This window comes from Melanotaenia boesemani, chromosome 2 (assembly GCF_017639745.1).
Source record: "Melanotaenia boesemani isolate fMelBoe1 chromosome 2, fMelBoe1.pri, whole genome shotgun sequence".
NCBI lineage: Eukaryota > Metazoa > Chordata > Actinopteri > Atheriniformes > Melanotaeniidae > Melanotaenia > Melanotaenia boesemani.
The window spans coordinates 34539297-34558876 of NC_055683.1; the positions used below are offsets into that span (position 1 = coordinate 34539297).

Here is a 19580-nt window from a genome sequence, read left to right on the forward strand (position 1 = left end):
ACACAGAGCAGAATTCACAAAATCTTTTTATACATACTGACAAGCAACTGTGAATTTTCTCTCTGTGTGCTTGTCTGATGTTTTCTGGCTCCAAAACTCTCCCACATGACGTTATAAGTTTCGGTGGAGACTTGCTGAAGGAATTGATTACACAATAGCTCACACAGTGGAAAAGTACTGACACACAGGTACACAGTATATATGAACAAATGATAAGTGCATTGGAAGAAGATATGTGACGTTCAGCTCTTCAGATGAATGAGGTTTAAGGTTTCTCTTAATGTTCTCAAAGTAGAGTTTCAGGCCCAGCCACCTAGCAGAGGCACCGCGGCAGCATCATCAAATGACTGTTAAATGAAAAAGCAAAATCCTTTTAAAATAAAAAATTTGGAATAATAATGCTACAAAACATTTAATAAATGAATTAAATATATAAATATATCAAATTTACCACCACCTTAACAAACCAGAGTCATTGTGAAATGTCACTGAACATGTCAGAAGTTCAGAAATCACAAACTTGTTAAAGTGATCAGTGACAGTTCTTAAATTTATGATCTGTCATCTGTAATTGGCTGGAAGTTGCAGGAGGTGGTTCAGCTCTTGTCTTCCATTTTTTTTTGTATTAAAACAGCATTAAGCAATTCATTACAGAGTTGATATTACAGCTGTTGGAAGCTGCTTATGGAGGTTGCATGTTGCTGTTTTCAGCAACACCAGATCATGATTTATATACATAATCCAGTCCAACCATTTTAACTTTAAATATTATTTAAACTTCAAATATTATGAATGATCATTAGCCCAGATATTTTAGGCACCTCAGCAGAACTTGGTTCCATACGTGTAGTGAGTGGTGCTCATGGTACTAAAGTGGAATCGCCACAGCCAAAGGTTAGGTCAGGTTTACAGTCTGCACACATTATGTAGTTGTCAAAGTAAGTTGGTCCTGACTAAAGTCCTGTTTAAAGTCACATAAACACATGTAAAAGCTTTGTTACATAGCCTGTGAACATAAATTTAGCAAATAAACATAACAAAAGGAACCTCATAAAGTGAAACTACCACCCATCTTTTTTAAATGGTGTTTTGTTTGTGTGTGTTGTCAGCAGTTTCACTGAGCAACATTGAGACTGAACTGTACAGTCTTGACCACATTAATAAGCTCACATGGCTATAAAGTCAGCAGAGAATTTCAAGTGATTGGGAAATCAAAATGAGCTAACATTTACACCAGACTTGACATTTAAGCCCACAATATAAATGAAATGTGATGCTGGAGAATGTGATGTTCTTTGAAAGACTGAATTCATCTATTAACAATGGCTGCATGCATCTTTGTGCATTCTTTTGTCCACTGTAACTTTTCCTGCTTCTGTTGTGGAAATTTTACAGAAAACGATGACGTCAGCGAAACAGGTTGATCATTGGTTGATCTCATGCTTTATAAAGCAGGGTTCTTCCTCTGCAGATACACAGAGTTCAATTTCCATCAGGTGGACAAACGTGGTAGGAATTGTCTAATTATAATTGAAACAGTTTTGTCAATGCTGTTGTTGTTTTATTGAGGTATTATTAGAGTTTATTTGAATTAAAAAACTAAAAACTCTTGTATGAAACATTGACTTGGACATCATTCATGCATCATAAATCTATTGATCAATAGTAAAAATGTATCTTGTTAATGAAGAGATGTGCAGCAGAAATGAATAATTCTGTGAATTAAATAATTGTTTTATTGTAGCATTGTAATACTTTTGAAGAAGTACAGATGCTCTTCAGTTTATTTCCTCCAACCAGTCACATAAGGAGTCACTCAGATCTCTGACCTCTGCCATCTTTGATTCCCTAATAAATAGTTTTCAGATTAATTAAGTTTTTATTTTCATGTGATTTACGCAAATACAATTTCCCTAATCATTCTCCATCATTTCCCAGCAATGGTTGTATTTTCTGGTTCTTCTGAAGGTGTTGACATGAAGCTGGAGTTGCTGTTGGTGCTGGCTGTGGCGGCCCTGGTCCCCAGCCTCTCTGAGAGCCGAAATGTCTCCAAATGTGAGCTGAGAGACGACCTTGGAAAGGTCATCTTGCTGGAGAAAAAGCTTGTGCCATACAAGGACCAGATATTGGCAGTTGGTGAGGTTGATTGATTTTTATTTAAATTATTTTATTTAATCTTTGTTTTACCAGCCAGATTATTAAGATCAAATGATTTCCAGCACGGCCTGGCCAACACAGCAGCAGTAACTAACAGGGTGGTTAAACTGGACAATACATTACAAAATACCCAACAATACTAAAACACACATTGAAACATTAAAACAATATTCAAACAAAGAACACTCACTAGGTTAAAGTATATCACTTTTTTTTATCACTTAAATTTTTATTGCAATTTCAGAGGTAAATGAAAAATACAGTACAATAGACTAGGAAGAAAAGAAAGAAAAAAAAATAATAGTAAAGGAAAAAAACAATAACGGTAATTAATTGTCTGGAGGCGTTTTACTTTAGTTTTTAGTCCGTTCTTACAGTCTAGGATTTGATCAGTTGGTGTCATGTTTCATATAGAGGTTCCATTTTTCCCACTTCTTTTCAAATATATTCTCTTTGAGTCTCAACAGGTATGTCATTTTTTCCATGGCACAGATTTCCTGGACAACTTCCAACCACTGCTCCTGTTTTGGAGTGTTCACGTTGAGCCAGTGTCTTGTAACCACTTTCTTACTTGCTGCGAGTAATATTTTAGTCAGGTACAGATCTTCATTCATTACAACCTTCTCAATATTCCCAAGATACATCACTGTGCAAGTATTTGGAATCTTGTATCCCAAGATGTTTTTAACAACTGAGTTGACTTTTTGCCAGTGCATTTTCATTTTTGTGCAGTTCCAAAAGATGTGGGTATGATCTGCCTCTACACTTCCACACAGTCTCCAACAGCTTTGTTGTGTACCGAGTTGTCTAGACTTTATCTTTGGTTAAAGCATATCACTTTTAATTACTTGTAATTAAAAATCTAAATTAAAGCAGAAAAGTGTTATCTTAAATGAGTTCTTTAATAGAGATAAATTAAGTTCAACTAGAGTATTTCTTAAGAAATCTTGATGGGTGCCAATGCAGCTACTGCTCAGTCACATATACATGTATTATGGGGTTAGCCATGTCACAATGAAGCAGCTGCCGTGTACCTGATTGGTATAATGACATAGCCAGGCCTAATGAGTGTGATGGAGGTGCTGCAGACAGACACTGACATGTAGTCACACCAACAGTATGACGTAGTTGTCTATGTTTAAATTAATGACTCATTAGCAAATTTATGCAGAGCTTGTCAGACAGCTGTTTAATTTGAATCAGGTGTGCTGGAGCAGGGAGACATCTAAGACCTGCAGAATAGTGGGTCTTGAGGACCAGGGTTGGGGACCTCTGTTTTAGGGCATGTTTCATACCGATCCATTACCACCGCCAAACGTTGTCTAAAACTGATGGCGCCTCGCAGTAATGAAGTCTGAAATTATCACCGCCTACTAGTGGAGGAATTACCAACCATGGTGACTCATAGAAGTATGAGGATGGCGACGCATGACAACCTTTGTCACTATTTAAGGGAGCATAAAATAAGCCTTTACACACACAACCGCCCCGGGACAGGGACATTCTGTAACTGCTGAGTCACTCCAAAACAGACACTTAGAGCTAACAGAGTGAGGGCTGAAAGAACTGCTCAAACAACCAAGAGCTGTTCACAAACAAATTTTGTATAAAAAAAATTCTTGAACCATAATCACCAGAAGGGTTTGAGGAACATATCGACGTAGTTTATTTTATCCTAATGTAGAGAGAATTTAAACCTTGGCAAGTTAAAAACAAATGAGAATTGCATGGATGTCTGAGGATCAGAGTTTCTGTAGAATGGGGGTTAATGGGACAAAAAGTAAACTTTGTGATGCTTGGAGCAACATAGCTCAAAACCTCCCAGATCTTTTGGAGCTGAGGTTTATTTGAAGCTGACTTAAATTCCTCTGTTTTGATATATAATTTGTGTATGCACTGGGAAAACTCTGGGCGTAAGACACGTTTGTTTGGATTTTCAGAATAATTTTTTGATCCAGATTATGAGTGATGCCACACGTTAGAGTGGAGAGAGATTTTGGGGGATTTTCAGATTTTTACTAAAACGTAACCCGCGATTGTGTCAAAACCGTAAAATACATGAAAATGTCCCATTAGACAGTCAAAGTTTTATCTTTTGTGACCTGTTTCAACTTTAAATGATTGTCAGTATCGATACCATTGATACCAGATACCAGATTTTTATGTTTAAGAATCGGTTTTCATGTTAGAATATAGATATTTTAGTGTTTTGAAGTCAAAACAAAACAAAACAAACAAAACAAAACAAAAAAACATCAGTCTATCACAAACTGGAATACAGTGGAACGTTCCTATAATATCAGGATCTTCTCTTAATTATACTTAATTGGCAGGAACTACTTTTTCTTCCACCTGCCAAAGTCATATGTGAAATGGTACAGTTTAGGGGCGCAGCAGTGTGTCAATCCCTCACTCAGTTCATTGCATCACGTGTGGAGCTTAACAGCAACAATGTGATGTGTGTCGGAAGACATAGAGGTCAACCATAACACAAAAAATATAATGACATTATGATGATGAAGAGGAGGAAAGGAGATGGACTGGTGCTGCAATGGTGAGACACGTCACTCTTTGAGTCCTTTGATGCTGCAGGCAGGTACTAACAACTTCAGAAGGAGAAAATGCGCAGCTGATGTACCACTGATGCTAAATTTTGGGAAAGTGATTTTCATCTGCCTGCTAAGTTCAGGTTTTTGTTTTGATGTTCAAACAACAGGAGTCCCCCTTGTTCTTAAGACTATTGCATCCTGTTTTGTTATGTACAGCATTAAATGTGTTTATGAAATAAGAAAATGCTACAATAAATAACTGTATGATTTCAGCTTGGAGTCATATGTGTCCTTGAGATCAGCTCACATCAATTTAAGGATGCTGCAGAGGCTGTGTCATTAAATATTCAGTAAAACATCCATTATCAGGTTTTAAAAAAACAGATGAAAAAAATATAATAGGCTAGAAACACAAAAACACTAATCCCTCTTATTTGTTTAGACTAACGATTAACTAAACATTTTAATATGTAGGTGTAGACAAACATATGCAATTATTGTGACATTTATATATTTATTTTTGCATTTTACTGGTAATTTCAATTTGACTCACAAAGTACTCTATAAAAATGTAACTACCACTTCCTTTCCCTTCAGTGTCGGCTGCTTTGAAAGTGATTTTCCAAAACAGATTAAGTTTCTGTACAAAGTATCAGTATTGGATCGGTATCACTGATACTGGCTTGTATTTACTTGGTATCGGAACGAAAATGAGTGGTATCGCACATCACTAATCATAAGTCTTATCGTGACTTCTTCCAAAATGAAAAATCATTTTGGATGATTCTACACTGAAAAATGTATGTCCATCATTCAAGCGTCGTCTGCAAGTTTGCTCTCGCATTTGAGCGTAGGGGGTGCGCATTGTTTTGGTGTTGTGTTGCAGTTTCTCTTCATAAGCTGAAGGTGGTAGCAGGGGTGGTATTGGACAGTAAACTCACCAGGTCGGAGTTCTTTTGATGGTCCAGTTAAGTTCGGTAGGTATTTTTCAGTATGGTTCATTGTCTTTATTAGCTTGTGGAAGAAAATGAAGAAATAATTCATTCAGCCTCTCATCAACTTGATCAACTGGTTATTGTTTGTAAAAACGATGGTTACCACACAAACTCAGTGAGAAGATCCAGTTATGTGGACACATGATCCCAAATTGACTAATCACAAGGGAGTACCTCCGCATAACCATCTGCGTAACAGGGGTGCACGTCAGATCTGGAAGAGGTGAGTGTCTGTCACTGCGGACTTACGCAATGCCTACGGTGGTGATGCAGACGCAGAAGTGCGAGTATAAATCCACCTTAAGTGGTGTGAAACTACAAAAGAAGTCACACACAAAAGCGTAGATGGCCTCCCAAATATTCTGGATGTTTTAAAATGGTATTTTCCCACACTATCTGTTAATCAATCTCTTCTTTTTCCTTGTGTGCTCTCTGCCCTGCTCTTGCATCATTGGTTTGTTGCAGTCATCTGTGAGGTGGAGATGAGATCCCACTTCAATACCAACCTGACCAAGGTGTTCGGTGATCACAAACCTACAACAACAGCCACACCAACAGCTCTTACAATAGCTGGACACAATATAACAATTGTCAATGCAACTGCCAAACCAATGACCAAATTGACTACTACAACAGGTCAAACTACAGCAAACACAATGAGCACAAATTCAGGCTTTGCATCCAACAGCACAGCTAGCGGCAGCAGAATAAAGCGGGATGCTCCAAGAAAGTCCAAGAAGCCAAACTCTGAGGAGTCTCTGGCTGATAGTGAAGAAGACAGCTCTGATGAGGAGGAGATGATGGAACATGACGAGCATCTGAAAGAAAAATCCAAGCCTGGAGAAAAACCAACAATGGCATCATGGTCCCTTGTGGTCACCAAACCAATGACCAAATTGACTACTACAACAAGTCCATCAACAGCAAACACAACGAGCACAAATTCAGGCTCTGCATCCAACAGCATAGCTAGCAGTGGCAGAATAAAGCGGGATGCTCCAAGAAAGTCCAAGAAGTCAAAGTCTAAGGAGTCTCTGGCTGATAGTGAAGAAGACAACTCTGATGAGATGATGGAACATGACGAGCATCTGAAAGAAAAATCTAAGCCTGGAACAAAACCAACAATGGCATCATGGTCCCTCGTGGTCACCAAACCAATGACCAACTTGACTACTACAACAAGTCCATCTTCAGCAAACACAACGAGCACAACTTCAGGCTCTGCATCCAACAGCACAGCTAGTGGCAGCAGAATAAAGCGGGATGCTCCAAGAAAGTCCAAGGAGTCAAAGTCTAAGGAGTCTCTGGCTGATAGTGAAGAAGACAGCTCTGATGAGATGATGGAACATGACGAGCATCTGAAAGAAAAATCTAAGCCTGGAAAAAAACCAACGATGGCATCATGGCCCCTCGTGGTCACCAAACCAATGACCAACTTGACTACTACAACAAGTCCATCTACAGCAAACACAACGAGCACAAATTCAGGCTCTGCATCCAACATCACAGTTAGCGGCAGCAGAAAAAAGCGGGATGCTCCAAGAAAGTCCAAGGAGTCAAACTCTGAGGAGTCTCTGGCTGATAGTGAAGAAGACAGCTCTGAGGAGGAGGAGATGATGGAAGATGATGAGCATGTGGATGAAAAGCCTAACCCTGTAGAAAAGCCAACGATGGTATCATGGTCTCTCGGCTACTATGGAGTCTTTCAGCTTTCTGACAGCCACTTCTGTGATTCCGGTTATCGTTGGTCAAGGAATCTGTGCCGTTCATCCTGCTCAGGTGAGCTCCCGCAAAGAAAATAAACATGATAATCACTACTGAACATTTACTGGAAATATTCTGCATGTTTTAATTACTATTTTGTCTCCTGAAGCCTTCACCGATGACGACATAACTGATGATGTAGCTTGCGTCGTAGGGAGCGGTTACTGGAGGTAAGTCGCTGTCTGCAAAGATCAAATGATTGAACAGTTCTATACATACTGTGTGGTACATTAGCTTAATGTTTTGTTTATGTTTTATAGGTATTCATATGTGCATATACAAAGGTGATGCGTTAAATTTACCATAAGTGGAAGTAGACATTTGCATCTCCTGCTGTCTTTGATGCAGTTTAAGGAGAAATTATTTTTGCACATGCTTGACATAATTTCCTGAGATCTGAATGAAATACCTGACAATGGGCTGGCCCAATATACACTTTGCTGATAAATGTACCCAGAGGTGACAAACCTGACACCAACTCTAAAGATTCTGTTTTGTAAAATTTTGCTTAAAATCAATTTGCAACTTTTTCATTAGATGTTAAAAAGGTGAGTATTGCTCCTCTAAATATCAATGGGGATGGTCCTTTGGGCTCTTGGGGCCTTCACTCTGGCCGCCCTGGATGATCAGTACCTGGCAAGGTTGTCAGCTGCCAATTTTGGCCTGCCGGGGCCTGTGACTGCAGGGGGGTCTGGGGTCTTCTTCATGGTTGGGTTCATGCTACTGATAGCCCAGGTCTCTGGGCCGCCCTAGTCTGCCTCTAGCCTCTGGAGGGGCGTAGTCACATTTGCACACATCCATCTCTGATCATTCATCATTCCTCACACCCTGCATGCTGAGGGTAAGTTGTCCAGTGGGTTTATACACTAACAGTTTCCCTTGTTTAGTTTTGTTTGTTTGTTTGTTTGTGTGTGTGTGTGTGTGTGTGTGTGTGTGTGTGTGTGTGTGTGTGTGTGTGTGTGTGTGTGTGTGTGTGTGTGTGTGTGTGTGTGTGTTTCTGGTACTTTGGCTGTTGTGATACATGTTGTTGTTGCTGTCTTGGTTACTTTTTTATAAGGAACTCCTTATGATTGTCAGCTTAAGCCTGGTACACACATAACGATTTTTTTTTTAATCTTGTGAGATTTTTTATCGGGTCGAGAACTCACATGTGAAGATAAAAAAATCAGTTATGATCGTACTGTGTGCTCTGAAAATGTAATCACGGAACAACACACACGACGATGCTGTTCAGTAAGTCAAATACAATCTAGTCCTCCGAGCCGGACAAACGTTGAAACGTAGAAGAAGAACCATAGTAACAACTGGCAAAAAACGAAGAAGAAGAAATATAGTAACAATCAAAAAGCACAACACACAGCATTGAAGGGGATATATAGGACGAGGGAATGATGGTGGTCTTGGGACTATTGTTAACAGAAAAGGCCAGAACTGAAAAACATAACAGACTAGAGACGGCGTGAACACAGATTTTGTTTACTTACTTGCTCCCCCGTCAGCTCGCTCTCTGATTCCGCACCATGTCACCACCTACACGATAATTAGACAGGGAAATCTCACTATGATCGGGCGTTTGCAAAATCGGGGACAAAAACAGTCCAAATATCCTTATGTGTGTACCAGACTTATGTTTAAAAGCAGTAAGAAATTCTCTCGTGTTTGTTCAGGTGTAGCAGTTGGTTGTCTGGTGTTAGATTGGATTGAAGGGTCGTTGCCTTCTGTCTACTGCATCTTTGTCTTCTCTTCCTTTTTTCTACTTTCCTTTTTACTTCTCTTCATTATTTTCAGGTCCAACAAGATTACATAAATTCCACAATTCAAAATAAGAAAGAAAGAAAGAAAGAAAAAGAAAGAAAGAAAGAAAGAAAGAAAGAAAGAAAGAAAGAAAGAAAGAAAGAAAGAAAGAAAGAAATTGTATTCCGAAAACAAAAACAAATTTAGAATTTGATGCAAAAATTTAATATGAGGGAGGCAAAGAAAAAAAGCTAAATTTACTGAATGTACAAGTTAGAAGAAAAGTGGGAGATTCTGTCATTTTCAGATTAACTGGGTGTTAGGACTGCATGTTAAAATGAGCATTCACTAAAGGCCTATGTCTTTTAAAGCAAGGATGGCCTGACACAGAAACTTTCACAACTTTGTGCCAAACTCAGTAAAAAAATCATGTGTCACTTGCAAAAATCTTTAGTCTTTCAACATTTTCACTAGTTTGTAAAACATTTAGAAATTATCAAAAGGAGCCTTGTAGTCATTAAGCTCCCCTTGGCAAAGCAAAATTTGTTCAGCACAACACAGTGGGCAGACCATCATTTTGCATGTTACCATGCTGGACAGGACAGGTAAATAAATAAATAAATAAAAATAAAAAATAAATAAAAAATAAAAAAAATAAAAAAAAAGAATTACTGATCTAAAGAGGTATTATCTGTCTTCCATTAATGTTTCCTTCTGAATATTGTGTTTACATACATACGGAGTTACACATTTGAAATACCTGTACAGCCAAGAGGATGGCAATCAAAACAGTAGTGCAGATAATGCAATAAATAATAATGCAACAATCCAAAAAAAGAAACTGGTTCAAACGCACATTTCAAGTTTTAAGAGATAGTTTATTTATTTATTTATTTTTTATCAGACATCTGCTGAGTACAGCCTCTCAACAGTGCCAGAGTGCCATCAAGACCTACTTCACTGAATGTGCAGCTTGACGGAACCAGTTCTTCCTGCAGGAACAGCAACTTTTTTTTATCAGCCCTGCCCCTGGGGTGGTATAGTTTAGTTGGTTTCTTTAAATGACGGTGGTTGTTTTTGTGTTCAATGCAAAACAAATGATTCTATGTATATCATGCTGTCTGTGATCTCGCAATAAAAATACAGTTCTCTGTTGTGTGTTTGTGAAAGTATTCTTTTATGTAGAAAACTGACTTATTGGTGGGTGCACCCTAACATACCGCATGTATAGTGGCCCTGAAAGCACTATGACAAGAGATATGCAGACATTATATCAAATGATAGAACTATGAGTTGTTTTTCTAAGCAGAATGTAAACAAACTGATGTTTTATGTGTGTGTCTTCACACTGTGAACTGTGTGATAGTTAGCATGCAGGTAAATTTTGTTTTGCTTTTTAAGCCTTCAGAAATTGTGAGTCTTCTCCTATTGACAGACTCTTATTCCAACTTATGCCACATTCAATCAAACTCACCTTTATTTTTACAGCTCCAATTCACACAAAGCCATCCATTCAAATCCATCATAAACAAATTCATGGCAATTCCATTATAACTCAATTGAATAAAAATTATTTTATAGTCCACATTAGTCCAACTTCTAATTATTGTGTTCATATAAACCAAAATAAGTCCCCAGTCCTAAGCATGCATGGGGTGGTGGGTGACAGTGGAGAGGAATAACTTCCTTTTAACTGGAAGGAAACTCTTCAACAGAACCAGACTTAGGAAGGGTAGACACATGCCTTGACTTATTGGGGATGGAGAGGTAAGAGGGGTCAAAGAGAGAGGCACATATTGATGCCAGCAATGTCTTATATTTATGCATGGAGAGGAAAGACATGGACGTCCCCTAGCAGCCTGTAATGGAAAATTTACACAGAACCCTTATATTCTGTAGACTACACTTTGCATTGTTAAAGCTTGGCTTATGTTTTACTTAGGGAGGAGAATGACTGTGTACCCAGATAAGGATTTAGTGAGCTCCCCTTCCCCCTTTTCTTTTCATCCTTGTACCAGGCCATGAGGAGTTTACTACAATGACCTTCGACCTCGATGTTATCAGCTCAGGCTCTGGCTCTATATTAACCAGAGCACACATGTATCTCTTCAGACTCACTTAGCAGATCTTTCTGACTGTGTGACTCTCATTGCTGATCAGCTCTTAATGAAATACTTTGTTTGATTCTCACTTAGTGTGTGATCTTTGATAACTAAAAATTCCACAACAAGCCTGAGTATAAGCAGAATAACTAAAGGGATGGCGCAGGCCAGAATTAATTATAAACTTTTTAAAAAAAGGGAAGTTTTTATCCTAGTCTTATAGGTGAAGATGGTGTCTGCTTCCTTTAATCTTAACTAGGAGCTGAGCGAAAAACTCGATAACTGTAGTTTCTATCTTTTTAGTTTCTATTTTTTTGGTATGTAATTTGCTTTATGAATCTTTTTGATCTAATTGATTTGGCTTTCGATGCACTTCAAGGCTCCAAAATCTTTACCAAGTAGGGACTTAAGAAATGCTTACCACCTGGTCAGTAAGAAAGAGACGAGTGGAAGATTGCCTTCAACACACCCATACCTCCTAGCTTATGTTAGGTCTGTGTACCCAAGCTGCCCCTTAAACACTCCCAGGTGTGGCTAACTGGATTTTTCCTCCCATTATTTTATAGCTGTCCAATAAAGAAGTGGTGTAAAAACATTTTTTCTAACTCTTTGGATTGAAATGGGAGCTTGGAAATTGCTGTCTAAGTAATCAGGTCTAATGAATCTAGACTGAGCTTTTCAATGATAAGTTGGATTAGTGCACATTTAAAAGATAAAATATTATGTAAAACTGGATGCAGATACAGGCATTATACCTGGAGTGAACAGGCCTTATTACATTCTTGACAGAGGCTTTAATTTACCAGTTCACTACATTAAAGTCAGCTGGTAAATTACACAACCTTATAAATATATACTGTATAGACTATACTAGGAAAAACGAGACTTTCTGATATCTAGAATCCAAAAGTTTTTTGTCATAATTTTCATTTCAGGTATCAAAAATCATTTCTAAAACAAACTAATGTAATCACCTGTGCATGACCCATAATGCTTAGCGGCTCATATTCCGTATTTAACACATTAACACATTCAATTGGATTCTGGATATCAGAAACTCTCGTTTTTCCTAGTAAGAATTCTGTATTCTATGCGATATTCTGAATTCAGAGTATAGCCTTATTTTTGACAGCACTTATCTTGCAAGAAAAAATACTTAAATTATTGTTGGAAACTACCCCAAGTTTTTTGACAGAGCATTTCAGATATAAAAGGTTCCCTCATCTGTATTTAACCTGCACTAATAAATGTTCCTCTTTGGTACAGTTTGGCAGCTGTTTCTTAGTTGGAGAAGAACAGATGTGGACAGATGTGGATTCTGTACAGACCAAGCAGCCAAAGTATCAAAATATCCACCTGACAGTTTAACACAACACTTTTTTTTATTAACTGTCTATACTACCAAGAAATGCCATGTAGGGCCTGCTTTATATCCAAGGTTGGAATAACCAGTAGCTTTATGTTTCAACCAACAGCAGATATGACAGAACTGCAACAAACCACAGCAACGACAGAATGAAGCTGTGACAGGAAGTAGTACCAGGGTCATTATTACAGCTACATAAAAAGGGCCATGAAGAAACTCAACTAGTGATTACCATGTGATGTTCAGGTATAAATCTGCAGCTTGTCACCATGAGCAGATCTGAGCTTGAGAGTGATCTTCTCACTCCAAATTATTGAGCTGTCATGAGATAAATAAACAGAAAAAAAGATTTTATTTAATTTTAAATTCATAACTTTATTCTGAAGTGAAAAGAAACTTAATGCTAAATGTACCCTTTGCCCACAATTTTGGTTGTTTTTGTCACAATTTCTTTTTCCTAGTAGATAACACAGATAAAACTGCTTATACCAACAACAGGACTCTAATTTCCCTGAGGGCTCTCTGAAGGGATTAATAAAGTATTTCTATTCTAGTATTTCTAAAAGTTTGGACACACAAATGTGTTCAAACCTTTGACTGGCACAATAAAATATTTTTTAAAACATAAACACTGAAAGGATAAAAAACCACTTAAAATATAAAACAGAAATCGACGCTTGTATCTGAAACCATACAAACGTTGATATATGTATTGTGTAAATACTTCCTGGTTTATGATTACACTTTTTTTAAAGGAGTTTTTGGCTCTAGTGGCTTTATTTGACAGTAGTTTGAGAGAAAAGTGAGAGTGGGGATTAATTTGCAGCAAAAGGGCCCAAACCCCAAGATTCAAACCTGGCTGACTACGTTGAGGACCTGTAGCTTCATAGGGTGTAGCTGCTCATTTTATTTGGCTAAACACCACCTTAGAAAATTTGGCACATGTTCTAAATTCTCAGCACAGAAACATCCAATTCCTGCACAGGAGTTGTTGGTTTGAAGTAATTGTGTGTTATTGCACTGAACATGGCTGATCTAGTTAATCAAAGTTTCATTGTTTTACAAAAAACCAACAAGAAATTATTTTTTGAAAACAAACACAATTTGTACATCATGTTAAATAAACAAATATCTATTTTGCAAATGAAAGAAGTGCCTTAGTTGACTTCTTTGAGTGTGTATTAACTATTTAACACTGTGACATAGTCAAAGAGCAAAATCAAGGCACAAAGTTCAGTAGCAGTACAAAGTTAGAGATCGCGTGACTTTAAAAACACCATGCTATTTTTCCTGTGTGTGCTCATCTTTACGTAATCCAAACTGGTTCTTCTAGAACTCTACATATTTTCCATTGTAACCCTTTTAGTTCAGACTTTCCATCATCATGTTTGCACGTCTGTGACACAGCAAAAAAAAAAAAAAAAAAAAAAAAAAAAAATGCTACTTCATCTCATCCTTGTTTATCAAGTTCAGTTTATCAAGGATGTTTTTATTAACTAACTATGAGTAGACCTTAATTTAAACAATGTTGGCTTGCTTGTTTGAGTGCATACCATCTGCATGTATTATATAACGTAATATTGTAAGCCCTTCCTGCACAATGTAAGTCCTGGACACATACATCTCTGCAGACCTCTCCTGATCTAAACACATCATGGCCTTAGTGAAGAAGGCTCAGTAGCGACTGCACTTTCTGCTCTTCCTGAGGATAAACAACATGGACAAGAAGCTGCTGCCTTCTGTCACTCCTTGGTGGAGAGTGTCATAACATATTCTATAGGGAAGTGTTACCCAGGCACCACAGTCAAGGACAGAAAGAGTGTACAGAGGATCATAGACATGGCCCAAAAAGTCATTGGCACTCGCTTGCCCTCCCTGGATGCTACATCCAGTTCCCGTTGCCTTAGCAGAGTCAGATCCTGGTGACCAATCATCCCTCACACTACCTATTTGACCTGTTGTTATCTGCACAGTGCTTCAGGTCAACCAGATCTCAAACTCAAACAGTTTCTTGCCCTTGGCCATGTGGACTGTAAATAGACATTAAACACGAAGAAGCTATTTAACCCCCTTTGGACAACACGACAGGTCACCTTATCTTATACTACATATCCTTACTTAACCTTATCTGTTTGCTGCTGCCATTTAGGCCACTCAGATGCCTTAAACAGTTATTTATTCTTGATTGTGTACATTGATATTGTACTGTATTGTATTGTATTTATTATTTTGGAATTTTACTACCTTTTCTTCCTTCTTACAAATTTTTGTTAAAAAAGGTGATTAAGACTGCATTATTGTTGGTAGAACACTGCAATTTCGTTGTAGTTTTACAATGACGATAAAGAATATTCTATTCTATTCTATTCTGTTCAACATGCAGATAAAGTGCATTGTGTCTTTTCCTGTTGTCTGCACTATTTAAGTCAAGAAAGACTTCCTGGATCTGCTGCTTTATCTGCTGCTTTGAGTCTGTTCCAGCAAAAAGCACCTGTTAAATCAGCCATGAAAAACATGTGAAGCTGCCTCCCTTTTTTGTTAATGGCTTTGTGTGTTTGTGTGTGTGTGTGTGTGTTTGTTTGTGTGTGTTGTAGTTTCACTGGGCAACATTGAGACTGAACAGTGCAGTCTTGACCACAATAATAAGCTCATGTGGCTATGAAATTAGCAGGGAATTTTGAGGACTTAGGGAACGTAAATGAACTAACTTTTAAAGCCAGAGCTGACATTTATGCACATACTGTACATGCAGTTCGATGCCGGAGGCTGACCTTTAAAAGACTGACTTAATCTGTTAACAGCGGATGCGTTCATCTTCATGCATTCTTTTGTCCACTGAAACATTTCCTGGTTCCGCATTAAAACTATGCAGAAATCTTTGACACCAGAAAAACAGGTTGATCATTGGTTGATCTCATGCTTTATAAAGCAGTGTTCTTCCTCTGCAGATACACAGAGAGTTCAATTTCCATCAGGTGGACAAACGTGGTAGGAATCTTCTTCTAATTATTATTTTTCAAGTAATTTTGTCAATACTGTTGTTGTTTTATTGAGGCATTATTAAACTATAGTTTTTGTGACTAATTTTACTAATGAATTAACAAAACTGAATTTTGAAGAGGTCAAAATCACAATGAAACAGCAGAGAAATTAAAGCTAAAATCTTATAAAACATTAAAACATTAATGCATCATAAATCTTATAATTAATAGTACAAATGTATCTTGAAAATTAAGAGATGTGCAGCAGTTTTTTTTAAGCAGTATTAACATTTTTGAAGTAGTACTGATGCTCTTTAGTTTATTTCCTCCTACCAGTCACATAAGGAGTCACTCAGATCTCTGACCTCTGCCATCTTTGTGATTCCCTAATAAATAGTTTTCAGATTGAATTGGTTTTTAGTTTCACCTGATTTGCTCAAATACATATTTCCTGAACATTCTCCCTCATTTCCCAGCAATGGTTATATTTTCTGGTTCTTCTGAAGGTGTTGACATGAAGCTGGAGTTGCTGTTGGCGCTGGCTGTGGTGGCCCTGGTCCCCAGCCTCTCTGAGAGCCGAATCGTCTCCAAATGCGAGCTGAAAGGTGACCTTGAAAAGGCCATCGTACTGGACAAAAGGCTTGTACCATACAAGGAGCAAATTTTGGCAATTGGTGAGGTTGATTGATTTATTTTCTTTTATTTAATCTTTGTTTTACAGGCCAGATGCATGAGATCAAATGATCTCTTTTAAAAGCACGGCTTGGCCAACATGGCAACGGTAACACAAAGGAGAGGGCGGTTACACTAGACAAAGCATTATACAACACCCAACAATACTAAAACACACAATAAAAACAAAGAACATTCTCTAGGTTAAAGCATGTCACGCAGCTTATCACCTGCACCGTCCCATATCTCCCATCAACATGTCTGTGACTAGCGTTTTAGACTGAGGGAGGCTAATGAGGGTCTGAAGCTTGATTGTTTTAAAGTAAAGTGAGCAGAGTACATGAATGCTATCTTCCCAAACTCACTGCGAGTGCTGAGCAGACTGTGAGATGGGTTGTGTTTAAAAGTAAGGTAAAAGCAAAAGTATGAAGGGAGTATTCCAATAATAGCTTCACAGATAAACATGTACCAGTACAAAAGCTTGCGAGAAGATGGGGACGCACAACCTACCTCAGCATACATTGATGTGTTTATGATATATACCCAGTAATAAAGTTTGATTAATTGGTTGTGGTTCAGTAAGATAATCAAACTCATGACAGTCAGAGTAACTAACACAAACCCCATACAGTAGCTGAGAGGAGGACTTAGAGTATGGAGGCAGAAAGTGGTGTCGCCCGCCACCCCATGCATGCTTAGGATGTGGGACTTAATCAAAGTTAAAATTTTATTTAATCTTTTTGTTTTTTGTTATGACTTGTATGAATATGATTGGATGGCAATGAATCAGAATCTGAATAAAACAGAATTAAATCTGAAGAGCTATAATTTAGTACAACTATTTTAAAGGAAAAGGTAAAATATCAACAACTGACTTTTGTACCATTAATAGCAAAAATTTAGATTATCCTCAACTATCAGCAAAAACATTGAAATATTGTGCGCATTAAAGTATCAATAACTACAATAAAACACGATAATTTGATTCATTACATTTGAGACGCAATTAAACTCTGAAATAACTAGACGAAAATATGAAGGGCAGCCATCTGCCTTAACTGGTTTTGGGTTGGCTGCATCAAGATAAAGTTGTTAGAGGAAGTGTAAGGCTTTACTTTTCCTTGTAACAGCTACCCAGCTACCCAGTTTTTCATTTGTCATTCATCACTGAAAATAGAGTTATGTTAAAAATCTTTCCACAAATATTTACGACAACCTGCAGAACAAATTGTCTCTTAGTCTGAGACTTTGTAAGAGGAAAGTCTCTTTAAGAACTTACAAACTACAAAAAGAAAGTGATACAAAAACACTTAGATGGCCACCCAAATATTTTGGATGTTTTAAAAAAGTATTTCCTTGCAATGACTGTTAATCAATCTTTTCTTTTTCCTTGTTTGCTCTCTGCCCTTCTCTTGCATAACTGGTTTGCTGCAGTCATCTGTGAGGTGGAGGGGAAATCCCACTTTGTTACCGACCTGACCAAAGTGTACGGTGAGCGCAGACCTACAACAACCGTGCCATCAACAGCAGACAATATAACAATTGTCGAGATTCCGACTACTACAACAACTACAGCTAACCCAGTGAACACAAATTCAGGCACTGCATCCAACAGTGCAGCTGGTGGCAGCAGAAAGAAGCGGGATGCTCGGAAAAAGACCAAGAAGAAGTCAAGCCATGAGGAGTCTCTGGCTGATATAATGAATGATGAAGAAAACAAGTTTAATGAGGTGGAGATGATGCAAGACGATGAACATATGGGTGATCACAAAGACTCATCACATGAAGTGTCAGCGATAGAATCATGGTCTCTCGGCTTCTACGGGGTCTTTCAGCTTTCTGATAGCCACTTCTGTAATTCCGGTTATCGTTGGTCAAGGAATCTGTGCCGTTCATCCTGCTCAGGTGAGCTCCTGCAAAAAAGATGAACATGGTAATCACTACTGATCATTTGCTGGAAATATTCTGCATGTTTAATTATTATTTTGTCTCCTGAAGCCTTCACCGATGACGACATAACTGATGATGTAGCTTGCTTCGCAAGGACTGGTTACTGGAGGTAAGTCGTTGTCTTAAAAGATCAAATGACTGAACAGTTGAATACTGTTGGGTACAATAACTTGATGTTTTTTTCATGCTTTATAGGTATACATATGTGCATATACAAAGGTGTTAAATTCACCATACGTCTTGAAGCAGAATATGTTTTAGATCAGCAAGCGTTCCTTAATTCATTCCCTGAATATATCTATCTGCAGGCACTTTGGTCTTTGACTAAGGCTTTTATATATACAGACAGACAAAAGAATATAATTTTCCTCTAATGCCCACCAACACACAAAACCATGTTTCTACCATGGCCCAGAGGGGACAAACAAAACACCAACTCTAATAATTGTTTAACCAAATTTGGCTTAAAAGCAATTTATAACTTTTTGAGTAATAAAAAGTATTGCATTGTTAAATATCAAACTCATACTTTGGGAAAACAGCCTGTTGATGTGCTGAACCATTGCTATTAGAGGTCTTCAAGGTGTTGTTTCTTTTTTCCATATTGTATCATTTTGGATACAAACATGTCACAATAAAACAGTTCAACTGCAAGACAAACTTCTTTTCATTTGATTTAGCCATCTAAAGAGGTATTATCTGTCTTCTATTAATGTTTCCTTCTGAATATTGTGTTCACATACATATGGAGTTACATGTATTTGAAATACCTGTACAGCCAAGAGGACGACAACCAAAAGAGTAGTGCAGATAATGCAAACAATTCAAAGAAAGAAGCAAAAGAAATATAAAAACAATTAAATTATTGGTTCAGACACACACTCCATAACCAATAACTGTTGCTTTATGACTCAGTTTATTTTTTCTTTTATTAGGCACCTGCTGAGGTCAGCCTCTAAACAGTGCCACGGTGCTGCGAAGACCTACTTGGCTGAATGTGCAGTATAATGGCACAATTTCTTCCTGCAGGAAAAGCAACTTTTTTTTATCAGCCCTCCTCTGGGGTGATCTGCAAACCATTATAAATTCAATTACTTACTTTGTTTTCCTTAATAATGTATCAAGAAATGTCTAAAATAATCTAATTACAATTGATTTGTGGGCATATTTCATTCTCAACAAAAGATAAAAATTTAGTTTTGGTGGTTTCTTTAAATGATGGTGGTTGTTTTAATATTCAATACGAAACAAATTATTCTGTGTGTGTCATGCTGTTTGTGATCTCTTAATAAAAATAAACTGATCTCTTG

General features: G+C 37.6%; 1 protein-coding gene across 1 annotated transcript; it reads left to right on the top strand.

Annotated features, from left to right (window-relative positions):
• Positions 1-1487: 1487 nt before the first annotated feature.
• LOC121629552 lies at positions 1488-19580 on the top strand. The gene is made up of 5 exons (XM_041969187.1): positions 1488-1509; positions 16155-16322; positions 17755-18225; positions 18319-18379; positions 19206-19580. The coding sequence occupies exons 2-5, from the start codon at positions 16163-16165 to the stop codon at positions 19276-19278; spliced, it is 765 nt and encodes a 254-aa protein (XP_041825121.1). The 5' UTR covers positions 1488-1509; positions 16155-16162; the 3' UTR covers positions 19279-19580.